Below are 24,338 nucleotides of genomic sequence, written 5' to 3' on the forward strand. Positions count from 1 at the left end.
ATTTTTTAAAAAGAATCTGAAAAAAAAGAACAAAGAAAAAAAAGAAAAAAGAAGCATCATTTTAAGGATCCACCCAGAGACCTGGGTGTTCACGCCCCTTTGCAGAGGGAGGAAGGTCCTGCTGACAGTGGTGGCATTTGATCTGGCTTCCACTGCACACCTGTGATGGAGGAAGGTTAATTAATAAAGAAACTGCTTGGCCTGATAGGTTAGAACAGAACAGAATGCTGGGAGGAAGAGGAAGTGAGCTCAGATGCCATGCTGCTCGTTGCCAGGGCAGACGCGATGAAGCTCCGACCCAGGATGAACGTAGGCTAGAATCTTCCTGGTAAGCGCACCTCGTGATGCTACATACATTAATAGAAATGGGCCAAGCAGTGTTTAAAAGAATACAGTTTGTCGTTATTTCGGGGCATAAGCTAGCGAGGCGGCAGGGAGCTGGGTGGCAGGAACGCAGCCCGCAGCTCCTTCAACACACCTGTGTCCTGTGGGGCTTGCAGTGTAACTGAGGACACAGTGGAAGCTGAGTGGCCGTTCTCTCTTGATGTGCAGTCACTACCTGGCACCATTCACTTGATAATTCAGTTTTTCATCTGAGAACTGGCAGTAATTTCTGCTTACTGCCTCAGAGACTTTAAGAAGGGAGGACCAGGCTCCTCCACTGGACAGAGTCCCCTGTCAGCTGGGCATCGGCACCCTCCAGATGCCCATTACTGTGTTAGAATATGAATAATAGACAAGAAAGAAGTGACAGCCCTTCCAGAATAGCAGGAGGAGCTAACAATTGCCTGGACTGCAGTGGACACTGCAAGGCACAAGGCATTGCCTTGAAAAGGGGATATTTGGACTTAAGTCCTGTTCCCCCATTGCTAGGTGACTGACTGTGGACAAGGTATCCCTCAGTGGGAAGTTGTATGGCAGATACAGAGCACTCCAGGGCCACAAGACCATTGTCTGTCCTGTCACCTGCTGGACACAGCATAGGACCCCAGCACTCGGCAGCTCTGAGCTTCATTTTCTCATAGGGCAAATCCTTTAAAATGTCAAGCTACGTATAATTTTTTTTTAGCCTTACATCATATTTACTGCATTTACACGTCATTTGGAAGAAGAAAAGAAAACTTTCCCAAACTTTCACTATCTCAAAATATTTTGTATTTAACTTGAGTATGCTCATGCACACACATGTACACCCATGCACACGGATGGTTAAACACATGCGGAAACAGGGGTTTGTTTTCGCTCTACTCCATTGCCACCGGAAAACTTCATTATTTTAATCACTACTAAATTGGGCCCTAAGACTCTGGGTAGAGCCGGCCTCCTCCGCAGTAGATTCCATTTGTTTCTGGCCAAAAAGCTGTTTTTGTGTTGTTGTTGAGACAGGGTCCTTGATTTTCTGATCCATCTGCCCCAACCTTCCCAGCGCTGGGCAGGCACTGTCTGCTCAGCCTGACAGTGGTACAAACATGTTTTGATGAGTAACTCTGACCCATTTTACACTTAGAAATCGGATTTGTTGCCTGAAAACCATGTCACGAGAAGAGGGACAGAGGAGGAGCCCCTTCATGTACTAGAGACGTGTCAGAAGGAGAGCAGGCCGAAGGGAAGCGAGAGCCTTGATAAATCCTGGACAGAGAGACCTTTGAGAGGTGACTGTTAGCACCTGGATGTGATGTGGAATGAGACTACAAACCACAAGGGAACACGTGCTAACTGTTGTTTTAATGACACCGTGGTTAGGGCCGAGAATGTTCTCTACCACTGCATGCTGAAGTGCTGCTGGAGGGGGCAGGGGAGTAGTCACAGGCACGTGATTTGCTTTGAAAAACTCCCCAAATTCTGCATATTAAACACGGTTAAACTGATCTGATGACCGTGGAGACACCCTTTCTGCTTCCCCGATGGTTTGGAGGTGTTTAAAGTTTTAAACTCTTAAAGAGAAGCTGAAACAAGCAAACAAACAACGCAGGCTTTCCATAGCTGGGAAGTTTCTTTTGTTCTGTGTGAGAGACGTGATGGGGGACATGGTGACTTTGCTGAACCCATTAGGGTTGGTCTGTCCCTGGTGGCCAGTGCGGGGACACGAGGGAGCTGCAGTAATTCCTCCTGCTTGCCCTTGGAAGTGAGATGGGCCATAGAGAGTATCAGGGTAAGAATCTCATGTCCTTTGAACTGAACAAAAGAGAGATGGGGAGAGGAGAGGAAAGGAGAGGAGAGAAGAGAGAGAGAGAGAGAGAGAGAGAGAGAGAGAGAGAGAGAGAGAGAGAGAGAGAGAAGAAGACAATAAATCAAACAGAAGCCAGAAAGTAAGCCATAGGTCACATGCCATAGTCTTGTTCCTTCCCAGGAAGCTTTGTTTTCATGTCTTGTTCCTTCCCAGGAAGCTTTGTTTTCACGGTTGGACCTCAAAAGATATATCAAAATATCACTAATGAGAAAAAGATCACCCCATTTGTCCCCTGCCCCCACCTCCCCTCTGCCTTTCTCAGACACAGTCCTTGAGACAATTCACCTGAGTCTGGGAACGTTCCTTAATCCACGAAGAAGCTACACGTGTCTCATGTGCCCAGTGACTTCCGGGAAATCTAGAACCGTTGCCTCTTTGTCCCCTCAGGCATAGCTGCTCTGGATATGAACCACACATAGGAAGGAAAAGGTAGACTCGCGGTGCCAGTGACAGTTGCCATGCCAGCGATGGAGGTGACAGAGGGAAGGGTGTTTATAGTGCCCAGGGTGGTTGCTGCTACAGGAAGGGGAGAATGGCAACCGTGCTTGTTACTGTTCATGGGTCGAATGTTTTCAAATGCCCTGGTCTCAGGAGACAAGCTTTCACCTTGGTCCTTGACATACAGAAATATTAGGAGTCAGTTGAATCCTGGCCCCACCCCCAATCCTGTCCTGACTCCCTAGAGCCATCAGTTCTGGGCATCGTCTGGACTGGCATCTACAATCACTTCGTAGAATCCTCTTAGGCCCATGGTAGGCACCTGTGAAAATGGTTGAACATGAACTGCATACCACAATTCAGTTTTATCTTAATAAAATTATAGATTTATTTATTTTTCTTAAGAAGAAAGGTATCCCATTCGAGATCCGGCGCCCAACAGATTTCAGTATAAACTTTAAAGTGAGGAGCATCATCCTTCTCAGAGCGTCATGGTTTTACCCTGTCGTCAATTCCCGCTCTCATCCTCCTTCCAACCAAACCAGATCCACTTTTACCACCCGGTTATCTGGCAGAGTCTGAGCTCTACAGGGGCAGCCAGAGGCAGGCTACTTCCTCCACAGCACTGTGAGCCAGCCTGGAAGCACAGCCCACGGTGGGCAGGGCTAGCCTCTCCTTCCACAGTGGGGTTCGTTCTTTCTCCTGGCTCATGTATATTAAAACTCATCTTTGTTTTGGAACCGTTTCTATTGGTGATGTTTCTCTGTGGTCTATTATCTGCTTCACTCAAGAGTTTTGAAATAATGCCATTTTACTATGTTTTAAGTTTAATGGGGGTATCTTAAGGGCGGGTCTTCTCGAAGTGGAGAAATGGATTCCCATGTATGCAATATGTTAATGACGGGCCTGAAGGAAGAGGGGGGAAAAGAAAGTGGGGCAACGGGTGGAAGATGGGAAGAAATCAAGCAAGGGAGCAAGTGGCAGCCATGCCCCAGCCTCCAAGGCCCAGCCTCTGCCTGATCCCGCAGAGTTTGTTCACTGGCCTTTTATTATCCCGTAGTAGTGAGCTACTGGCTGGACTTAGAGGAGGATAAGCCTGAAGCATTTTCAGCTCACGGTAGGTATGGGGAAAGCTGGGTCAGACCCTGCGTTGACAGAGGCACAGTGGGCCAGCAGAAACAGGGGACACGGAGAAGTGCGGGTGTCAAAATTGCCCGCTACAGAGAGCAAGGCTACCGAATTGTTTCCTCCCAATACAGTCCAAATATTTCCATCAAATTTTTACTACTCATTTTCTCTTCATTATATTTTTATACATTTGTGTGTGTGCTCGTGCGTGTCCACGTGCGTGTGTGTGCGTGCCTGCCCGCCTGCGCACATGTGCGCATGCGCACTTGAGTCACAGGGGGCTCATCTAGAGGACAAAGGATCACTTGTGGGAGTCAGTTTTCCTCCCATCCTGTGGGTTCCAGGGATCGAACCCAAGTCTCCAGGCTTGGTGGCAAGCGCCTTTCCCCTGTGGCGTCATTCCACTGGCCCCACTATTTTCTGAATGCTCGGGCTGAGCTAATCTATAAACAGACTTCTTCACGTCAGACCCCTCTCCCTTCCACCACACCCCTCAGGGTACTCTAGCAAATTCAGAAAGTCTCCGTGGCGTGGTTGAACTAACAAGGCTCGAGAGTGATTGATTTCTACTGTTAAATCATTGTTTAAATAACGACACCACAATGCCGAAAAAGGAATCTTCAGTTACTCCACTAAAACCCGAGAATGATACATCTGAGTAACTGGGGCTGGGCCAGAGAGGGGATCCCAAAGCGAGCTATGCTATGGATTGACTCAGAGAGTGACAGCTGATTTCCGTGGGCTGTTTTTTTCTTTAAAAGTGGTGTGTCAACATCGCTTCGCTTCTAAATTCCAGAGTTCTGCACACTCCTTAAAGGGTGCTTGATGGACAAAGTAAGAACAGAAAACTAGAAAAATCTGGATAAAATGGAGGAAGTTGCCAATAGGTCATACGGTATAAACCAGGAATTAGACGTCACCCGAAGTTAACACCACCTCTTTGATGATGAGTTGGGGGGAAATAAAAATACTCTATTTTAAACAAACATTATATATATATATATATATATTTATATGTATACTTTTTACATATAGTAGACCCAGTGATATCTGTAGCATTGTAAAAACTTATGTACAAATAACTTCTTTTTTTTAGACATTACATATACATCAGCACCGTAGTAAAAACAAAACAAAATGACCTCATTAAAATCTACCATATTAGTTGGTCCTCAGGCTGAGCACTTGCTGGAGGCTTTCCAAGGACAATGGTGCCCACTCTCTCCACCTCCAGTTTCTCCTCATTGCTTATATATTTCTTTCCTGTAACCTGGCAGGAAAAGGTGATACACCTGTATTCTGATTTCTCACGTTACTGTTTTTTTAAAATTATTTTTTGGTTTCCACGTGTCTCCACTCAGTTTCCCTAGCGGCAGTACCCCCGCCCCCCCATTCTGGGAGTTCACAGTCACCTTGCCACCACCTCTTTGGAGAGGCGCACAGCTCCTCACCCTGGTGCCTCTGGCTTTACTTCCTGGCAGAGCAGGTCTGGAACTCTCGGGGTATGGAGACCAGAGCCACAGTGCTCCACGGCAGCCTTCTACACCTTCTCGGGATGTTCTTGGGTATGGCCGGTACAGTCTCCACAGGCTCGTGTCTTCTGGAGTGAGATGGACGTGAAGACAGAGAAGGAAGCCAGTTTGTGGGATGTGTGTGTGTGTGTGTGTGTGTGTGTGTGTGTGTGTGGTATGTGCAAACACCATGGGAAAATGCCACCTGACCTCCAAGATGGGCTTGTGGGAGGGGAGGTACAGAGCGAGAGACAAGGCTTGTGACCACAGAGGTTGTTAATTCCTTCTTAGTTTTCACGTCGGGCAGGTATGCGCGCTACCAAGACGGCGGCGGCGGCACAGCCTTCAAGATGGGGGCCGCATCTCCCTCTCTTTAGTGTCTGAACTGGTTAAGGTGAAGTTATGAGTTTTCAGCTTTTCCATCTCTAGCATTTGATATTTGCCTTTCTGATGATGGGGTTGATTCTGGAGCGTCATTGTTGGCATCATCTGAAAGGACGCCAGGCCATTCTTCCCTGGGGATATCTGAAGTGTGGGTATTAACGCATAAACCTGCAGCTTTTTATCAGTGCAGCCCACTTGGCTCCTGCGGAGATCTCCGTAAGCCAGACACTGTCTAAATTCTTCTTGTACTTCCTTTGACTTTGCCCCAGCGGCTTCCCTTCCTGTAGGGAAAAGTAAAGGCAGGCTGGCACAGAGGCCAGGACTAGAGACAGTGGTGAGGGAGGAAGGGGCTGGGCTGGCAGACACTGAATCCAGCAGGGGCCTCTCCACGCTATGATCACAAACAGATGAAAACAGATACGTCGAATCAGATGGGGCCTCCAGGAAGCTCAGTGCAACCTAGAGCGATGACCACCATGGCCACCGGCAGAAGTTGACCTTCAGGGCTACCAGTTGGGCCCTTCTCAAGTATAGTTGTCAATCCTGGTGAGGGGGCTGGCAGCAACACCTTACCATTCCTGAGGGTCATCGCTGGGCAGGAGACAGATAGCCCTGCAGGATCCTTGCTTGTCTCCCTTGGGCCAGCTCAGGCGAGTCCACTGTTCTTCGTGCCTGCCTCCATATCCAGGAACACGTCTGGAAGTAGACATCTCCTTCCATCCAGCATTCAGAGGGTTTCTGACCTATGCACACTGCCTGTGTGTCTCCCAGCATCCTCCGGCTGGGCTTCCTCTGGCTGAGGCTCCATCTCCGAGGTCTCGGGAACTGAGGCAGGCAGGTCTGAGGGGACCTCATCTTGGGCCACGGTCCCTCTCTGGGTCGGAACGACTCTTTCTGGACCAGTGGGTCCCGGGGTGCTTAGCAGAGGAACTCTTGCTGCCTCGACTTACTCCCCTGCTCCCCACATCTCTTCTCTGCACGCAGGTATCCACATGACCTCTCTACTTGGTTGCTCTGTGGAAGGCAGGTGGACTGAAGCCCCATGGAGCTGGGGATTGGCACCCGTACCTTCTCTACTGTCAGCCGGCTGTCGTTTTCTCGGTTTACGTGGGTCAAAAAAACAAAAAACAAGGATGGTGCACCATCCTGTTTCTTTCCTGCCTGCGAGGCTTCCGCCACTACAGCTCTCGGACCCCTCCCGACTAGGGGTTACTGAAGAGTTCATCAAGTTCTTGCATCCACTCATCCCCCGGGCCACTTTTGATGATGGAGTCCACCAGGTCTGTACTGTCCGGCAGGCCAGGGAACGAAGCCCCAGCACCCTCACCGCTATAATTGTAGGACATGTCCTGAGCGGGGTTCCGCTCATAGGCCTGGCCCTGGTTGCTGGTGGCAAAGGTGCCGCCGGCTATCTGCTGCTGGGCTGGGGGCTGGCTGAATGCCGCCATGCCAGGGACACCCTGGTTCAGACCAGACATGACCAACGGCCTCACTTGACTGGGACCTTGCTGCCCTGCAAGTGGTGGCATCATCGGACGGCCCATAGCCGCTGGATTGAGGGTTCTCACTGCGCCGGCGTTAGCGTCCATGACTGACTGGCTCAGTCCCTGTGGGAAGTGTTGTTTCGCCAGTCTTGGCTGACCAGCTTGGAGCGGGTAGCTGGCGCCATTGTTGAATGGTCCCAACTCTCCACTAGTCCTCCCCGGCACTCCCTGCAGGCCCCTCTGTTGCCAGTTCTGCGCTCCTTGCTGGATGGTTCCCATGACACTCTGAAGCCTTGGTGGGCCTTGGGGCCTCGGCAAGGCTTGGCCCACGGGTCCTTTCAACGGCTGGTGCTGCTGGGTCAGAGCCGAGTTCACCAGCACGCTCTGACCAAAGCCGCTCACCATGCCCACTCCTTGGCCAGAGGCAGGCTGCCTGGGTCCCTGGGCTTGGCTGTGTGGGACGCTCATGCCACTTTGGTTAGGGTGCTGCAACATTTGGGTCATTCCTGTGCTCATGTTGTACATTCCGGGTTGGTTGGGTGGAGGGGCACTATAAGGGGTCAGTCCTATTTCTGACGGGGCTGCTGCTGTGGCCATAGTCCCTGGGTTCTGGGAGGGTCCCATTCCCATCATGCCTGCGTTCTGTGCCATCAACCTTGATGTCCGCATGTTCTGGAGGGCTGCCTGGTTTCTCACGGCCGCTATATCCTGGGGTGAACCTACATGGAGAGAAAGGACAGCCATCACCTGCAATTCTCTGTCAGGATCTTGCAAGGTGTTCTTGGGCTCTTCCTTGGGAATGACAGCCCTGTATAGGAAAGGATCTGCTGCAACAATAAATCTTCATAAAAGGTCATTACTTACATGGTTATAACATGTGAGTTGTGAAAATTTTGCCAAGTATTGAAAAGTATAAAGTCAGAAATTAAAGTCACCCGAATCCCAGCATCCAGAGACGATCCCTGCCAACTCTTATTTATATTTAAACAGAGACAGAAAATTGAGGTCATGCCCCCGTGTTCTGTTTGTTCACGTTCAGAGGCAAGTCATTTCCTATTTTGGGTTTTATGCCATCAAGTCAGTGGGATACCATCTCTTTGGGTGTCCAGAGAATGTACCATGGGCTAAATTGAGGGTGGTGGCAGATGTCTGTAAGCCTATCAACCTGGAGGACAGGGAGGTGTGAGGATTGTGAATGCAAGCCTGGGCCACACAGCGAACTCCAGGTTGGCCAGAAGTATATAGTGGGATTCTGTATCAGCAAGGGTGAGGGGGATGAAGAAGAGGAGATGAGGAGGAAGAATAAATAATGTCTGTTCGCTGCATATTCTCTGTATGCAGTGGAATTCAGTTTAGTAGAGAATCCATTCAATGAAGTCCCCATTTGGCTGTTTTTTCCCCTTTAGGACTTGAGTAGGATTGGGGGTAGAAGGTCATTACCGCTGCTTACAAGCCAACGAGACAGACTTTAGATCCACTTTGTAGCTCTCTATGAGCTTTCGTGTCCAACAGCCAGAAAAAGAAGCCATCCTGTCTCTTGTTACTTGGCAAAGAATCTCACGTCTTTCTGTAGCAAAGCTCACTGTTTTGGATTGGGAATCATTCCGCACCCCATGCCCCATCTTGTCCCTCCCTCCTCCTCCCTTCTCCTCCTCTCTGTCACTAAGATGACTGTCTAGTCATGCAAACAAGACTGATATTGGGGCCGACAAGCGCTAGCTTGCTAAGGTTGCTCAACAATCAAAATACTTTGTAGCCTCAACAAAGCAGAGCGGTCTGAGTCTTGCTACTCCACTTCACCCTGAGCTGGCTGGAACTTCTCTGTGACCACCAAGGATCAGCAGGCATCACAGGGGTCCTCCAGGAATCCTTTAGGGTTGCTTCTTTTAGTTTGCCAGTTATTCGGTTAGCTGGTTACTACCCAGATATAAAGAGAGAGTGCAAAGCAATTCACTGGCCGCAGACCCGCAGGGAGTCAGGGCCAGGAGATACCCAGTGGCCTCACCTTGGAACTGATTGACCTGCTGCACTGGGTATGGTGTCCGCTGCTGCTGGAGGTGCTGGCGGGGCAGGTGTGACTGCTGTAACTGCTGGAACGACAGAAGACAAGAGAAGCGGAGGTGAGACGGGACAGCACACGGGTGAGTGCCTGCCAGCTTTGATGAAGGCGGTATATTATCGTTTCCCCCAAACTAAAGTTCGTGTGGGAAAACAACAAGCACGTAGGCAAGGGCTGCAGAAAGTGAACGAGTGAGCAGATTTTTATGATGTGGAAACACCAAGAAAACTAGTCCCACCCTAAACTCCAGAAAAGGACGCCGCCAGAAGCTCCCGCCATTCCTCTCTCTTGACCGAGAGCTCCATTAGCTAAACTTTGACCCACAGGGACTACTCTTCACGGAGTCTGTACTTCCCTGAACCCGAGTGTTACAATAAGGACTCGGAGCTTGACGGTTTCCATTTCTCAGAAGATGGATTCCTTCACGCTGAGATGTATGGCTCATCTTCACCACTGCCTAGGAGTCTACCGTACAGCCGGACCACAGCTTACTTATTCTGCTTGAGACAGCCATTTAGGGGGTCGCTGGTCTGGGGCTGCGGCAGCTAGAGCTGCTGCGACATAGTCTCTGCCAATGTGTCCTTAAATTTCTGGTGTTTACCTTGCTGTCTCACGTACCAACTGAAGTAATTTTAATTTTGATTTTCCAGTATCAGCCTGACTGCTCTCCTTAGCACTATGGGGACCTGGCTCAAAGGAACAAGCAATGACTTTTTAATGACCTAAGTAGATGCTATGGGCACAGGAAAATAGGCTCCTTGACACACACACACACACACACACACACACACACACACACACACACACGAATCTTATTCCCATGAAGTCACATCACCTGTACGGTACATGTCTACAAGTAAAATACTCTGAATTTGGCTAGGCAGGGTGGCACACGCTTCAATCCTAGCACTTGAGAGGCAGAAGCGGGTGGATCTCTGTGAGTTCGAGGGCAGCCTGGTCTACAAAGTGAGTTCCAGGATGGCCAAGGCTACACTGAGAAACCCTGTCTCAAAAAGCTAAAAAACAAACAAGCAAAAAACCCCTCTGAGTTTGCTGCTCTGAAGCCAATAGTAAGATTCCACTTGTTGTAGGAGGCGGAGGCCCACCTTTTACCACCTTTTAGTCTTCTTTGCCGCAGGGGGAGTCTGTGCCAGAAGCGTAGTTACCAACCCCAGGCAGGCTGTTTCGATCTTTTCCATGTGCAAAGGGGGAGAGACACAGGGCAAGGGGAAAGAGCAGGGACGGAGACTTTGAGTTCTTGGTTGACCATCAAGTACCCATGTGACCTTCGAGGCCACTTAACCTCTTTCTGGCAGCTGCTGAATATTCACTAAGTACTTCTCATCTGTGAGGACTAAGAGAACATGCAACCAGATCCCTGCTCTTTAGAGTGTTCGTTATAAAAATAACACCCACCGGCTACTTCTTACCACATGCGTCTTCTTCTATTTTCTCTCTCAAGTTTGTTCCTGGGCAGGTCTGTAATTTTCCATTTTTCTTTCTTTTCCTCTAAAGGCCAGCCAGCATTCTGGCATCCAAAGGGGGAAAAAAACCCAGCCAGAAACAGCCTCTGGCCTGTTGACCCCACCCTGTGTGTCTACCGTAGGATTCTACACAAAAGAGATTAATCAATGCATAGACCATTATGAGCGTAGGCCAGAGACCATGCCACCCTTTCAGGCAATAACGCAAGGACATTATTGAGAGCGAGTTGAGCTCTCAAAAGTTTCTGGGGAGATAGCTGAGTCAGCAAAACAATTAACTGGTCTCAGAAGCCAAGGCCCTGAGTTTGAGTCCTAGAGCTCAGATTTTTGTTTCTGTTTCGTTTTTGTTTTTTAAGCAGCCATGGTGTAAACCCAGGGCTGGGGAGGCAGAAGCAGGCCGTTCTCTGGTCAAACAGTCTAACCTACTTCCAAAGCTCCAGGCCTGGAGAGACCCTGTGTTAATAAACAATGTGGAGCGTGCCAGAAGAATGCTATCTGTGGTTGATCCATGGCCTCCACGTGTAAAACACACACACACACACACACACACACACACACATACACGCGCGCGCATGCACACACACACGCGCGCACATGCACACACACGTGCGCGTACAAACACACACACACACACACCACACACACACACACACACACACACGTCAGATTTTCTATACAGTCTACAAGGTTTCTGGCCTCATTTACAGGGAGGAATATGTTTGCCTCAGGTTAGGGTGTGGCCCGGCATCACGCTTGGCTCGACCTCGTTCTACGTCTGTGGTCTCCAACCACAGGAGCTCCTCCCCAGCTTCAGTCTTCCCACCTGTAAACGACGGGACGTCATTATCACGACCCCTTGCCTGGAACCTCAAACGGGAAGTTCTGTTCAACCCGTGCTGAGTGGAGGAGAGGGACACGCTACGTGCTTGCCGAGAACCAGGCATCAGCCTCGGTCCCCACCTGCTTTGAACCTTCTCGCTCTGCTTGCCAGGTCAGCTGAGTTCCTGAAGACAGGCAGGATCTCAAACCCCTGTGACCCCCTCACACGGACTTTCGGGAAACACGAGTGTTTCCAATATACCGTTCCCAGAACTGAAGGCGCTGGGGCATGCTTACTATGCAGAGACTGAGGAAAATCACAGATTTGCTGATGCGTCAGTCAAATTTACTCTCAGGGCTGGGGTGCAGCTCCGCACAGAACACTTGCCTCACACGTGTGAGGCTCTGGGTCCCATGCGCAGCATTGCCAACTACAACAGGGAACAAATCTCAAAGGAGAAAGCCAAGACCATCCCACTGAGCAGCCCAAATCACCTGCACTCATCATCAACACACAGGGCCCAGGCAGGCAAGACGTTACATTGACGTGGGCGGTACCTGCGGCTGTAGCTTTTCTACAACCATCCCTGATGCTGTTGTGTGTCCTATGAGCCTTTCCCATTACATCTGTGCACACGGATGTATGGAGTTGGCAGGCCATTATTTCAAGTCATCTTTAAGACAGGAAATTATGTAAACCTAACCTGCTAGATAAAGACAGGCTGTTTTTTTTTAATTATGCATGTGCTTGCATGTGCGCGCACACACACACACAGAGACACACACACATGAACATATACATGTGTGTGGTGTGTGCCAAGGCACTAATGTGGACAGGACAGGACAACCTCTGATATTCATCTTCACCTCCTATCTTGTTTGAGATAGGGTCTCTTGCTTGCTTCAATATGCCAGCTAGCTGACCTGGTAGCTTCTGAGGGTCCCCATGTTCCCCCACCCCACTGTAGGAATGTTGTGATTCCAGATGGGTGCTGTATTATCATATTATGTATTATAATAACACACCTGGTATTAAATGCACATCTTCATGCTTCTATAGCGAGCGTTTTACCCATCTCTTCAGCCTTACTTGATTTATTTATTTGTTCAAAATCACATTAACTGCGGAAGAACAGGGTCCTGACCCTGAGCCGAGAGGTTTCAACTCCTAATTTGTGCCTCTAGCTGCTAAGGCAACTCAGTTTCCTGCTTCCTTCGCATTTTCCAGGGAGTCCCACCTCGCCACAGTTCTGAGGGCTTTCTGTCTCCCTGCCCACAGGCAAGGGTCTGACACACCTCTTCCTGCAATCTTCCCCTTCCCTTTTCATTCCTTCCCCAGGAAGTCCGAGTGGACTGTGCTGTGACTTGGGAGCACACCCCTGGGTGGGTACAGATGAGTTCTGCCTGGCCACCCTGCCTCCTTCTGGGCCTTGGCTGCCGCACGCATATCAGAAATCATTTCTCAGGGCACCAGGCACACCTGAAAATGTCCTGGGTTTGGTGGAGGAGAGATTTACAAAGCCCAGAGTCCCTTAGCGGCTCCATTCATCACTGCTGGGGAGATATTAGCGCAGCTCCTTGTCACACACCTTATGCGGGGTGAGTGGGATAGAGGGTTGTTTGTACAACGGCTGCCAGGTGGCCGGCTGACCTTGGTTAAAAGGGAGATAATTGCATAGCTACTAGGGAACAAAAGCAAAAAACGAGGAACATTAGCACGCGCCACTCAACAGGACACCTTTTTCTCTTTGGTGGTGTTTGTGACTGCTGCTCCTGGTGGGTAGGGACCTTGATGAGCCTGTGTCCTACTCAGCGCCTTGAAGAGGAAATTCCAAAATTCTAATTCTATTAGGAGCAAGAATGAGCAAGAGCCGGAGCCATTGCACCTGTGATACAGAGCCTGCCTGCCTTACGAGACGCGCACAGGGGCCATCAGGGGATCTCCTGTGGACAGTACTAGGCGATTCCTTGGGATAACACTAAATCAGGGCACCAGCGTCTCTGTAAACAAAACAAATCAAAGCCTACGGGGGCAGTCTGCAGGGAAGGCTTTCTTCCAGAGCTGGAGGAGTTATATGGTTGGGGCCGACGAGGCGGCTGAGGGTAAGGGCATGTTTGTACTAGGCCTTCCTTTAACTCACAGATGGCCTGAGCTATAGGGAAAGGTGTTGGGACTTTCTCCAGTTGCATCCTCTCCTCAACTCTGTCCAAGTTCCCAGAGAGTTCTCCACCTTGTTGTAATATCGCCAGGCTACCATTTCAGTAGAATTCTCCACTCTTTCCTTCTGAACTATTTGTTTTAATTTTATTTTATTTTGGTGTGTGTGTGTGTGTGTGTGTGTGTGTGAGAGAGAGAGAGAGAGAGAGAGAGAGAGACAGAGAGAAAGAGACAGAGACAGAGAGAGAGAGAGAGAGAGAGAGAGAGAGAGAGAGGGAGGGAGGGGAGATCAACCCTGAGTTTCATTCTTCAGGGACCATCTACCTTGTTTTGTGAGACAGGACCTGGCTAGCACACCCCATGGATCCACCTCCCCAGTGCTGGAACGAAGATGGAGCACCACCATGCCTGGCTTTTTACACAGGTTCTGCAGGTAAACCAAGGTCCTTCTGCTTGCATGGCAAGCCCCTTACCAACTGAACTACCTTCCCTAGCTCATGTATTATTTGTATTATTACTATTTAGCTTGCTACTAGCAATATCAAGGCCTGTGGTAGCTGTGAGCTAGCCCCTACTACAGGCTGATTATAAAGACCCCTGTACCAGAAATCAGGAGGAAGGGGGTTGGTATGGATGGAAGAATTGTCTTCAGGAAACAGGCCTTCAAATTGATGGTTAAAGCCTGTCTTTAAAGAACAAACTAATTAATGATGCCTAGCTAATTGAAAAAGCGTAACTTCCACAGGTTCTTCTAGGCTTCTGTGAAGGACTGGTCTATGAGCATCTAAACAGGGACAAGATGCCTTCCTCACAAACAGCAGGGGCCAAGTAAGTGATCGCTGAATTGATGGCTAACACCTTGTAGGGAGGGTGTCACCTACCTGCTCAGCCAGGATCTGCTGCTGCTGCTGCTGCTGTTGCCTCTGCTCCCGAAGGAACTGTTGCTTCTGATGCTCCATCAGCTGGGCTCGTTGGTCCATTAGCATCTGCTTCATGATGGCTGCCTGTGGCTGGCCCCCTAGAAAGCCAAGCCCCCCAGGACTGGCTCCTGAGACCATGCTGCTCGACCCCGGCGGCGGCACCGAGTTCTGCATGGGGCCCGCGGTCCTGGGAAGACCAGCTGCATGCTGCTCCTAGAAGGACCAGAAGAAAGCAATTTAGAAATTCTGCTGGGATGCTTCCTGTCATTTCATGGGAAACTTCTCTTGAGGGGAACGGGGTCCTAGTTTGGGGTTTCTAGGGGTCCTGAGGGGTACCCATTATACCGCCAGAAAACCATCTTGTAATCCTGCATAAAAACCATCGCGCAGGCCTCACCATAGCAGAACTGGAGAGGCGACAGAGGCAGGGAACAGTAATAGAGAGTGGGTCTGCTTCTGATGGGATGTCATGGTGGCTGTGCACTGGAATTTTGACACTCGATTTCTCTAAAGAAGGGAACTACAGCCTCAGGCTGGGCTCACTGTAAGTCTCAAAGGCAACATCCATCCCTGCCTTTCCTGATAACCCTACCTCTTCCAGTCTACGTTGCTACAATGGACATCTTAGTAGACAGGAGTGACATACAAGAAGACACATACTGCCGGAGCACAGTAACAAACAGACTTGATGCTGGATGTTAGTTTATTGAACCAAAACACCAGCTTTCGTACGTGTATGAGTGAGCGCGTTCACATGTGCGCCTGCGTGTCCATTTTAAATTCTGTCGGGCTTTTGACAGTAGGAACTGGAATGTTTTATCTTGATCAAAGTTATGTAACTTTGATCTTTTTGGTCTGTTTTTTGTTTGTTTGTTTGTGTTTGTTGTTGTTTTTTTGAGACAAGGTTCTTTGTAACCCTGTAACCTTAGCTGTTCTGTTCTGGAACTCACTCCGTAGACCACGTTGACCTCGAACTGAAGAGATCCACTTGCCTTGTCTTCTGAGTGCCGGATTAAAGGTGTGCGCCACCACACCCGGCCAAAGCTATATAATCTTAAAAGAGGGATTTCTTGGGAGGAGAAAGGGGTTCATTTGGAGGGGGAAGGACATAAGGACATGAGAGGACAATGGCAAGGAAATGTGATCAAAGCACATTATATATATATATATATACATATATATATATATATATATATGAAGTGAAAGGAAAACATTTTAAAAAGCAATGTAATCTCCCAATTTCTTTAAAAACAGAATTGCGTCTCATGTATCCGGGACAATTTCAGCACTGGGGCCTGGACGGGGACTCTTGATTCTATAATTACTTGTCAGAGAGCTGGCAGTAACTTTTAGGGACCGGCCCCTAGGGAAGAGAGTTCATGGGGCAAACGGCTAATCCCACAGAGCCCAGGGGCTATCTGGAAAATGCCCCCAGAAGGGACGTCTACGTAGCTGGACAGTGGCTACTACCAGCGGGAGAAAGCTAACGGGCACAGAAGGTTTGCAGACACAAAATTCGGTTTCTAGACACTTCTATCGACACCCGGGCAATGGCAAATGCTGTCTGAACGCTCTGTGGAAACAGTCTTTCCAGTTCACTGGCGACAAGCAACTAATCTGAGCACAGAGACACACCACGGTAATGGCACTCACATAAGGACAGGAGTTGCCCTACCGTGAGACAGTCTCATGGGGCCTAATAAGAGGAATCACTGGGAATAGCCACCATTATTTTAAGGTATAATCCAAACTGGACTTTCATATAGCCTCCGCTTTAGAGTCGCTACTGTTTTAATATAGATGCGGTTGATCGTGCTGGCAATTTTATCTCAAAATACAGACATAAGCTTATGTTTGCCTCTCTGAGGCCAGTGTGGGGTTGATGGCTGGCCCTCCTGGTGCCGACCCAGGCAGGTGGTCCTTCCTGGCAGGGTTCCTCCTACACTGCCTCCCTGCATCCAAACAAAATGTACCAGTTCTATTGCCCCAGAAACAGGAGCCGAGGGAGCTATGGTTCGTTTGTGTGGTTCAGGCTGCACCAGTAACAGGACAGGCCATAAGAGAACCGGGGTGCTGACTTTGAGTCTACGTCAAATATTCTTCCCACTCTGGCCTTCTCTGAAGAGTGTCAAGCACAGATATTAGAACAGCTTGTAGACTAAATATGAAATATGTTGCTCATAAAAATACCGTGTTGTGCTAGCTAAATTATGTGTCTATACATGCTCCTACGTACCAACACCCACAGAGGTTCGAAGAGGGCGTTGGATCCCTTGGATCTGGAGTTACGGGCAGCTGTGAGCCTCCTGATGTGGGTGCTGGGAACAAAATTCTGGCCTGAGAAGATCCGTTTAACTCCTAACTGCTGAGCCATCTCAATAATCCACGATACCTGCTTTTTATTTATGCGTGTTCTCTATAATAAGGTTGAGAGCTATGAGATATTTTTAATGTCAATAAAAGGCCTTGTGCTAAAAGATGGGTGCTCTGCATGGCTATAGGGATCTAGGTCCACGAGCGAAGAGTTCCCTTACCTTCCAGTTCTGGCTACCTGTCTCTAAGCCCTTCTTCCTTCATGATCAAGTTGTTTTTTGACACCTTGAGAGACAAATGGCTGACCAACTTAACACTTTCACAAACGAGCTAACACTTGAGTGGAGCTGGCCAACTGGCAGAAGGGCAGATAATAGTTTTTCTTTCATGCATTTCAGTCTATTTAATATTTCCTGGTTTTGACGAAGAGATCTGAAGGGGAAATGTGACCGAAGAAAAGACAACACTTTCTTTAGCTTGTTTGTCAAAGGGTGGCCCTCAGGGCCTTGTTTCTCTTCCTTCACTTTGGGATTTTATTGCTCCTGCGACCCCCTGCACAGCCGAGGAATGGACCCAGGAGTGGAGGACCTGATTTCCCAGCCTTCTCTCCCCTGGGAAAACACGTGAGGCAAATAAGGTGATGATGTTCAGCCTGCCAGCCACATTTTGTCCCTGTGGACACAGTGAAGGTATCACCTCCGGGTTACTTCCATCCCCCAAATGGTCCTGTCCTCAAAGTTCTTAGGGTTCTCAATGCAGACGACAAGACCCAATGGCTAGAATATAGCCCTCCAAAGGCAACATCTTTAGGGGCTTCCCAGCAAGCAGCACACAGGTGTGCGTCCCAGAGTGTGAAAGCGCACCGTGACTGGCTTCCCAAACCAAGCTGCCGTGGGCGGTTGTTTGGCTGTTTATGTCACACGGCTTCTTTTAACCCCGACTCTAAGTGGGCTTAATGAGAAAGAGCCTGTCAAATTCGAGGATTCCAAGTCCCTGATCTTGTTTCTAAGGAGGGGGACACACTGCGTTGTGCAATTAGAGAAAACCAGAGTGAGCTTTCGTCACGCGACATGCAATGCCTGGGAGCCAAATGATGCAGTATTTTTAGTTTTAATTACTGGTTTGTTCTCCACTCCCAGCCCAGCGACCTCCCTTGCTTTCCACCCCAGAATCTTAATACACTCGCTTCCCGTTGTATCCAATTTGCTACGCAGATCTTCGTGCCTCTCTAAACACTCACTCTTCAGTAAAATAGGGGGGAGGAAAAAAAGAGATCAAAACCAGAGAACGCGTCTTACACATGCATACCTTCCGCTCCAGGGACAAGAGCTTAACAACTTTCTAACGGCTCGAGTGAGGTGGGAGGAGGTAAAAAACACTCTAACCTCCCCCAAAGAGGCAGTTTCCGACTTCAAAAATCAGAGGCGATAAAAATATCTTCCGAGAACAGCCAGCTGTTTATTTATAAACCCACTTGTGGGGAAACTTGCTTTCTCTGAAGGGATTATTATTATTATTCTCAAGAACACGCAGCGTTTGGGTGATAGTGGCCAGAGATGCGGCGGATAGGGAAGATCATGGGTTCCTGGGAGGGACAGGATGCGACATCCTGGGTACCTGGATCCAGGAGGCCCCTGGGCTTCAGTCTTTTCTAGGCGGCCTCGAGGGGGACCCTCTTGAGCAGCTGCTGTTCCGCCGGCAGCCCAGCAGATGGTGGTGTGAGCCCGGGACCGCACTCCAGGCCTCGCGCTGAGCCCGCGCCCCCCGCCCACCGCAGATGGCTTAATCAGGCCTCGGTCCCCCGCCCCGTCAGGGCCGGCGCTGCGGACGTGGAGCCAGGCAGTCAAGTGTTACTGCGTACAGCAGGTAGCCTGGCAACTGCGAGCATAATACGGAGCAGATGGTGTTCGCACGGCGTGATGGACATCACACACGACAGCCTGAGACAATCCAGGAATTCCCTGGTGGCTTAAGGCCCTCTTTGCACAAAATGAGTTCTCTCTCCATGATCGTGCATCTTGGGGTGGGGGCGGAGGTTTCTCCCATCCCCACGCTCCGACTGACACCGAACTGGTTTCTTATTACCGACTTTTCTCCAGCCAGAGGGAAGAGGGACTTGGGGAGGAGGGCAGGAGGACGTAAAAAGAAAACGGAGGATTGGGAGCTGGAGGAGATGCTGGGGGATTGTGGCGGCCAGACCCTGGGGCACCTCGCAAATGTCGGGGACAGGGTTCCTCTAGCCTGAGCGGCACAAAGCCTGGGTAGGGAGGAAGGGATCTCAGCTCACTCTGTGAAACCGCGTGGCCTACCAGTCGCCCAAATGAAATTTAGGGTTTTTGTTAAAAAGTCCCCCGGGGCGTAATTTAGCCTCTTCAACTCCTGCCTATCTTCTTACAGGTCCTCAGGGGGCTCCGGCGGGAGTGGGGCGGGAGCTCCAGGCTGGCCCGAGAAAGCCTCACTGTGAATCTTAACAAAGGCCAGGAGCTCTTGGGCAGGGTGGGTACTCTGGGGCCCTGGAGAAACTCAGCCTTGCGCTCTGGGGAGGGCGCACTGCCCAGTGCCACCACTCCGTGAGTGCCTGTAGCCTGGAGAACACCGCATGAAGGAACATGTGAACATAGGTAGGCTGTTCTGGGTAGGAAAGAGTTGGAAGAAATCAGTAAACAAACAGAAAGGATGCCTAGAAAAACAAATCTCTCTCTCTCTCTCTCTCTCTCTCTCTCTCTCTCTCTCTCTCTCTCACACACACACACACACACACACACACACACACACACACACAACTAGGACAAGTAATAAAAGAAAAAAAATTCAACCAATCTTGAAGCCAAATGAATTTTTGACTAAATTCTATATATCAAAAGATGTCATATTCTGTAAATAGAGGCTGTCTACAAAGTCACGTTTTAAGTTTCAGAAGTCTAAGGTCTAGGGAAGGTGAGAGCTAAGGTCACACCTGCCCAGCAAGGGTTTTGCACATTCATGGCAGTGAGCAGCAGGTAGGATGAATCCATCACCCAAAGGACCCCGGTTGTGGTTCCCAGAGGCACAGGCAGGCCACCTTGTCTGGATCCAGAATCCCTTGAAATTAAAATCACGTTTAAAAGTGGTCATTGGCAACGAAAACTTTGGAGATGAAAAGAGTTAAGCCGGTGTGCAAACCTCCTCCACATTCTGTAGGAGCGATTTGGGTACAGCAACGGGCAAGGGCACAGTTTCCCAAAGGGTGGTCCAGGCTCACCAACATTAGCGTTCCCCGGCACTGAGGCAGAAATGCAGATTCCCTGGCTCCACCAGGCCCACTGAGCAGACCAAGTTCTCCAGGTGATAGGTACCCTGTAGTATCGAGCATGACTGGAGCGAGTCATCCTGGCTGATTGCCGCCTGGTCCTGATTTGATTGCAAACTTGCATTTTCAAAATCAAGCCCGAGCGCGGGGTGGCTCTGGTTTTAGTGCAAAATCTTCTGCATTTAGAACAAAACTCCCCTTCCCTGCTCAGGGTTGGTCAGGTTACGGATATCTGTCATGAAGACCTAAGAGTTTCCTCAAGGGAACCAGGGATCGTAACTCTTCCTAGAAGGATGGTGTTCCAGTTTGGCTGCCCTCTGAAGGTGAAGGGTAGCCAAGACTAAGGAACGGGTGGTCCCTTGCTGGGGGACAACACCAAGAATGCCCTGAATTCCCCTAGGGTAGTATGACAGAAAGCTACTGTTTGACGAGTGTCCCTTGGTTCGAAAGGGTTCTTCAAATAAGGAGGAGACCAGAGGGCCACAATAGAAGATGATAAAGAACGCGCGTATGAGGCACTAGGTGCGCTCACCTATGTAATCAAACTCATTCCGTTGATTAGAAAGCACACGTCCCTGAGAGGTTAAGGAACTTGTCTGATTATCCCGCAGCTGGCGGCGGCATCTTTGGGATTTGAACTTTTCTATCACCAAAACATACATCTGGTCTTAATTGAGTAGGCCACCCAGGAGGACTCTGGAGTAAAGAGCAACGGGAAGGAAAAAGGATGGACACAGAATAAAAGGGGAGAAACTATTAGACTCAGAGAATCAAAGAATGAAAGTAAATGACAACAAAAAGATATATATTTTTTCTTATTATCGCCTGAGACTCCAAATCGGGATGGGATGTCTTTGTGTTATCAACTTTGACATTTAAAAAAAAAGGGCAGAAGATTAGGCCATTCAACCGTAAGTGGGAAGATGAAACAAAATAAATTAAAATCCAAGTTCCCTCTGAAGTCCATCAAGTGTCAGGGGAGAAACATGGCCTCGGGATGGTGGCAATCTCGTACAGATTTCCTTTTTAAGCAACAATTTTTTTTTTCACTGTGGGTTTGGAAAGCAGCTTATAACAAACTTCCTTGAAAGCCCCAAGAGAGAGCTACCCCCAAATACCTCTCTTTCCTAAGATCATTCAAAAAGGTCGCACTAAAAGGTTTGTTTTGATCTGGGTGTGCTGGCAGTGGAACTTAGGAGGCCGAGGCTGGTGGAAGGCTAGCCTGGACTATACACAGCAAGCCCCCTCTTGTCTGTGGGATGGGTGGTGCTGTATCCCCCAAACAATTGAGCTTTAAGACTGTGAGGATCAATTTAAAAAGTGTTTCACTCAAGCAGTAGTAACCAAGAAGCTGTTTTCCTTGAGGGACCTACAGACCTGACTAGTAATTCAGGCCCTCCATGGGCCCATGGTTGAAAACTCTGACAACAGAAAAACCATCTCTGATTATTGCTGGAGCATGCTCTCTCTCTCAGAGAGAAACAGAGAGAGACATTCAGAGAGAGATACAGACACACATACACACACATCTCTTGATCAAGGTTTCTCACTGAACCTGGAACCCATGGGTTGGCTAGACCGGCAAAGCCCTCCTGTCTCTGCCTCGCCATACTGAGATTACAAGCTTTTTTAGAACCTGGGTTCAGGTTCTCAGGCTTGCTTGGCAAGCATTTCATCCACTGAACTATTTCACCAGCTCCTGCTGTGTCCTGAGCATGCTGTCCATCCTCCAGGAGTGGGTATGTGTTGTACTTCCAGCTTAGATCTACAGAAAAATACACCAGGACTTTAAACTTGATTTTCTTTCTAGATTTCAATGAGCAGAATGATGTCTACTAACACATCAAAGAGCAAAAGGTGGTAGCCACAAATTTCTCATCTACACACTGAAAACACCTGAAACAAACTGAATCCATGCGCCAACCTGACTTTTCTCTTGTCATTATTCCCTAAGCAATACAACATTAATAACTATTTACATAGCATTTATACTTTTAAGGTAATACAAGTGATCTAGAAATGATTCAAAGTATATGGGAGGTTTGTGTAAATCACATGTGTATCTCATGATATTTTAGATAAAGGATTTGAACATCCATAGATCTCATGATATTTTAGGATTTGAGCATCCATAGATTTTGCTGTGTTGTATGTGTGTCCTAGACCCCAATCCCCTGCAGATTCTGAGGGATGACTGTATTGAAAACATACATGTCAGGCTGGAGAGATGGCTTAGTAGTTAAGAACAAGTTTTGTTCTTTCAGAGGACTGAAATTCAATTCCCACAGCCATATCATGTAGTGCAGAAACATTAGTAACTACAGCTACATGATCCAGCACCCCCTTCTGGCCACCACAGGCACCTGCACTCACATGCTCAGATACACACATATATGTGATCTAAAACAGGCATGCTTTTGAGCAAGGAACTCAGGACCGCGAGGGGTGCACCCACACACTGAGACAATGGGGATGTTCTATCAGTAACTCACCAAGGCCAGCTGGCCTGGGTCTGAAAAAGCATGGGATAAAACCGGACTTGCTGAACATAGTGGACAATGAGGACTACTGAGAACTCAAGAACAATGGCAATGGGTTTTTGATCCTACTGCACATACTGGCTTTGTGGGAGCCCAGGCAGTTTGGATGCTCACCTTACTAGACCTGGATGGAGGTGGGTGGTCCTTGGACTTCCCACAGGTCAGGGAACCCTGATTGCTCTTCGGGCTGATGAGAGAGGGGGACTTGATCGGGGGAGGGGGAGGGAAATGGGAGGCGGTGGCGGGGAGGAGGCAGAAATCTTTAATAAATAAATAAATTAATTAAAAAAATAAAAAAATAAAACAGGCATGCTTTGCTGATTCTCCTGTCCTCACCTACCAATCACAAAAGTTTTAAAAGCAAAGTATGAAAGTAGAAAAAAGGAGCAATACTTGTTTACTGTAATTCCAACGTAATTGATGTTAATCCTACAATTGCATTTACATCCCTCCTCCTTTCCTTAGCATGTAAAAACATATCTTCATGGTCCTGACCATGGCATATATATGGCAGTACATCCTACCAAGTCAAACTCAACAAAATGAGAAAACGGAAAGTTCCAACTGTCCAAAAGCTTACAAATTATAATTTATTGGCAGGATAGTATCTTATTGACTCATTCCAGCTGGGGTGTTTGTTGCTTGAGGATAGAAACGCGAGTGCGCGCATGTGTGTGTGTGGGTTTTTTGCCTCCAGCATCCAGCACAGTTAGAGGCACAATTGCAACAAGCTAAATGTTTGCTGAATTCAGCTAACTGGGCATGGTGAATTCTAGCCTAACCCAATATGGGGGAGAGATGACCTTATAGACAGGTGGCATCGTTGAGCATCCGATGAGTACTAAGGAGAGGGTTAAAGTTGTACTCTGTGAAGATGTGAGCCTGCACCACCAAGGGAAAGGTCAGGTTTTCAAGGACTTTCTTAGGCATAAAGAACAACAAATACCAGTTTTTTCTTATCAGGGCTTTGACCAAAGTTACAATCCCTCCCTATAGTGGAAACACAAGTTTGAGAACGATGCTTTTCTGCCGCCTTTGATGTAAATTACAGAGTCCTTTTGATCCTTTTGTTGCCTTTAATTCCAGCACCAAAGCAACTCTAAATTGGTTAAAAGTTCATTAGTGTGCAACAATAGCAGCTTGATTAAATAAATTATGGCAATCCATACCATGAATGTGAGGCAGTCAATAAAAATCATGCCTCTTGGACTGTCTAATCACATAGAGGAAGCTTACGATATGCAGCTGACAGAGAAGAAATTAAAAAAAAAATCTCGAGACACCAGCCACCAATGATATTGTCAGGGGTTATAAGCAACTTCTATACTTTTTGTTTTTTTGAGATAGATCTTGTGTAGCCTGGGATCTCCATACATAAACCAGGCTTGCTCCGAGCTCACAGAGATCCTCGTGCCTCTGCCTCCTGAGTGCTGGGATTAAAGACATGCTTCACCATCCCTAGCTTCAAGTTTTATACTTTAATTTTTTATATTATGAATGTATGATACTTTTAATTTTTAAGTTACTTTACTTATTTATTTATTTGTTTGTGTCTTTATTATACGTATATATTGAGATGTC

At 48.4% G+C, this 24,338-nt stretch overlaps 1 protein-coding gene across 1 annotated transcript in view; it reads right to left on the reverse strand.

Moving 5' to 3' along the window:
• Nucleotides 1-3,032: 3,032 nt before the first annotated feature.
• Nucleotides 3,033-24,338, reverse strand: part of Maml3 (mastermind like transcriptional coactivator 3) — a 418,971-nt gene continuing 397,665 nt past the window's right edge. Inside the window, exons 3-5 of the mRNA XM_075950592.1 lie at nt 14,577-14,828; nt 9,181-9,265; nt 3,033-7,894 (exon numbers count right to left, since the gene is read on the reverse strand). Coding sequence (XP_075806707.1) covers nt 6,894-7,894; nt 9,181-9,265; nt 14,577-14,828 — 1,338 coding nt within the window. The 3' untranslated portion in view covers nt 3,033-6,893. The remainder of the gene's footprint in view (nt 7,895-9,180; nt 9,266-14,576; nt 14,829-24,338) is intronic.

Source organism: Microtus pennsylvanicus, chromosome 16 (genome assembly GCF_037038515.1).
Source record: "Microtus pennsylvanicus isolate mMicPen1 chromosome 16, mMicPen1.hap1, whole genome shotgun sequence".
Lineage (NCBI taxonomy): Eukaryota > Metazoa > Chordata > Mammalia > Rodentia > Cricetidae > Microtus > Microtus pennsylvanicus.